We start from the raw sequence: 3121 nt of genomic DNA on the forward strand, positions 1-3121 counted from the left end.
CCCTCAGCTCTTCAGCTCAAGGCGAGCGCTCTACCACTTGAGCTACAGCGCCACTTCTGGTTTTCTGGTGGTTTATTGGAGATAGGAGTCTCATGGTCTCTCCTGCCCGGGCTGGCTTTGAACCGCGATCCTCAGATCTCAGCCTCCTGAGTAGCTAGGATTACAGGCGTGAGCCACCACCGCCCGGCTCGCTATATATTATTTTCATTAGACTTAAACTAAACAAACCCTAGAGCTTTACACTGTAATCCGAGCTTAGGAACCTGGGATCTGAGTTTGAGGTTTAAAGCCAGCCTGGGCAGGAAAGTATGTGAGTCACTTATCTCCAATTGGCCACCAAAAGCCGAGTAGAGCTGTGGCTCAAGTGGTAGTGTTAGTTTTGAGCAAAAATCTCAGGGTTAGCATACATTCCTTTAGTTCAAGCTCTAGAACTGGCACACACAAAAATTATACTAACCATGCACCGGTGTCTCATGCCTATAATCCTAGCTACTCAAGAGGCTGAGCTCCGAGATTGTCATTCAAAGCCAGCCTGGGCAGAAAGTCTGTGAGACTCTTATCTCCAATTAACCACCAGAAAACAGGAAGTGGGGCTGTAGCTCAAGTGGTAGAGCACTAGCCTTGAGCTGAAGAGCTGAGAGACAGCGCCCAGTCTCAGAGTTCAAGTCCCATGGCCGACCAAAAAAGAAAATTATATTAAACAATGACTCTAAGGCTGTTAGTGAGTGTCACATGGTAGACAAACATACAGTAACTGTTATTAACTCAGGCCAGGTTTAGGAGTTGATTCTGTAGGCAACAGGAACCCACCAGTTTGGAGGAGGGCTGCAGAAAGCTCCCAATAGTTAGATTCTGTTCTTCCTGTTTATCTCCACTTCAACTTTTCTCACCCACCTGACTCACCTCCTTCTCTCACCCCTCCCTCCTCAGGTGCAGAAGGATGCTGATGCTGTGGACAAGGTGATGAAGGAACTAGATGAGAATGGAGATGGGGAGGTAGACTTCCAGGAGTATGTGGTGCTGGTTGCTGCTCTCACCGTGGCTTGTAACAACTTCTTCTGGGAGAACAGCTGAGCTCACAGCCCTAGTGGGCAGCGCCCTTCCCCACCATCCTGGAAGTTCTGCCTTCTTACCCAGCTTTTCCCTCACTCTGCCTATGTCTCCTCACACTCCTATCCTTGCCCATCCTGCTCGCCACACACAAGGGCGCAAGAGTAGCAGTCTAGGCCTGCAATTCATTTCATTAAAGGCTTCTCTCTCACCTGCCATCAATGTCTGTCTCCTCTGGTGTCTGAAAGTGGGTAGAAGTGGGGGTTGCTCACGTCTAGCTCCCCTTATTTTGAAGCAAGTTCATGTGTATCTCCTATTTGAGGAATGTTCAATGCCTAGAAACGTAGGGTCCAAGGTTCCACCTGGAAGTATAAGAGGTATCAATTTCAACTATAAAAACAGAACAACTTCTTTTTCAACTTTCAACCATTACTAAGGCCCTCCCATGTGCTACATATTACACAGCAACTGGGGACACAGTAGTGAACAAATAAATTCAATCCTTACACTTACCTGGGTCAAGTCCTGCAAGGGTGCAGGATCACTAAAAACATCCCTCCACCCCACCCCCAGGTCATATATGCATAAATGCCAGAAGAAAATGAAAAAATGCTGAAGTGCCTATTGGGCAGAATAAGGGTCAACGATGTATTCATCCAGCAAACATCTGGGCACTTTGTTTTTCTTTGTGCTAATACTGGGGGTTGAATTCAGGGCGAGAGGCTGTCCCTTAGCTTTTTTGCTCAAGGCTGGAACTCTTAACAGTTGAACCACAGCTCCTCTTCCAGCTTTTTGCTGGTTAATTGAAGATGAATCTCAAAGACTTTCCTGCCACCGTTATCCTCAAACGGTGATCCTCAAATCACAGCTTCCTGAGTAGCAAGGATTACAAACATGAGCCACTAGCACCTGGCTCTGTGTACCTTATTATATAACCTGCCATAAGAAAAATCCCTTGTTAGCCAGACATGTGAGACCCACTTGTAATTCTAACACTCTGGAGACTGAAGCAGGAAAATCACAAGTTTAAAGCCAGCCTAGGCTACATAGTCAGAGCCTATCTAGAAAAGAGAAAGGGGAGGGGGAGAAAAATCTTTTTAGATATGCATCAAAATCCACAGGAACGGCAGGTGGGTAGGGAATTAATATATGGAAGGGGGACCATGGAAAGACATGAAGGTTCTCCCTAAGGGTATCAAGTCAAGGTGAGGTACCTATGAAGTTAAGAGGAATGTAAGGATGGCAGGGGTGGCTGGTGGAGGATCGGCTAGAGGTGTGCACCCAAACTAGCCTCCTGGGCCTTGGTCAGGGCATTTATGCCACTCACAACTCAGCAGGTCAAACAGAGATGACAGCCCCAGAAGAAATCACCCAGGTCCGGGAATCGGGAAGAGACCCAGGCAATCCCGCACATTTTTTGATCTTGGGGGTTAGGGGACGAGGTTATATGAACACTGCTTTCATTCTAAACGGAAGCTGTCTTCGGCAGTCCGGATTTCCCAGTTCCCGTGCAAGTAGCAGGCAGTGCAGCCCGGCCAGAAAGTTAAAGCCACCACAGTCCCAGACGGGAGCGCCCACGCCCCTCTTGGGCGGAGCAGAGGGCAAACGCGGAAGACTCCACCTCCTCTCGCCGCGCAGGCGTAGCACGCATCCGGACCGCCCCTACTTGCGCGCGCACCCGACGCCTGACGTAAAGGCGTCGACGCCATTTTAGCCGGTCCCACTTCGCACTGGGCGTGGCGGCCATTTTGTTTTGGATACCGAGCAGGAGTTGGCGGCGGTGGCGGCAGGCGAAGTCAAGGAAAGGGCAGGCCGGGACAAAACGGGCGATTCGGCCGTCTAGGGACCCAGCCCACAACGAACGAACCTCGAAATCGACTTCTTGCGCCTTTCACCGCCCAGCCTCGTGACCCCAAGCCGCGTTCGCTCAGGTTCGGCCGGTCCGCGGCCCGCCTGCCGCAGCCGTGGTGGCAGCCCCGGGAGCAGCGCTGGCGTCCGTTTCCTTCGGTGAGGAGGAGGGGCGAGGCCTGGCGGGGCGGCCGAGGCCGTCGGGACCCCGACGGAGCCGGGG

The 3121-nt window shown here is 51.1% G+C and overlaps 2 protein-coding genes across 3 annotated transcripts in view; both read left to right on the forward strand.

Annotated features, from left to right (window-relative positions):
* Window positions 1-1272, forward strand: part of S100a1 (S100 calcium binding protein A1) — a 10581-nt gene extending 9309 nt beyond the window's left edge. For both annotated transcript variants that reach the window (XM_013015208.1, XM_013015209.1), the window contains exon 3: window positions 931-1272. In XM_013015208.1, the coding sequence (XP_012870662.1) occupies window positions 931-1074 (144 nt within the window). In that variant the 3' untranslated portion in view covers window positions 1075-1272. The remainder of the gene's footprint in view (window positions 1-930) is intronic.
* Window positions 1-3121, forward strand: part of Chtop (chromatin target of PRMT1) — a 20731-nt gene that overhangs the window by 6872 nt on the left and 10738 nt on the right. The gene's annotated exons all lie outside the window — the stretch shown is intronic.

This window comes from Dipodomys ordii, unplaced genomic scaffold, assembly GCF_000151885.1.
Source record: "Dipodomys ordii isolate 6190 unplaced genomic scaffold, Dord_2.0 Scaffold26, whole genome shotgun sequence".
NCBI lineage: Eukaryota > Metazoa > Chordata > Mammalia > Rodentia > Heteromyidae > Dipodomys > Dipodomys ordii.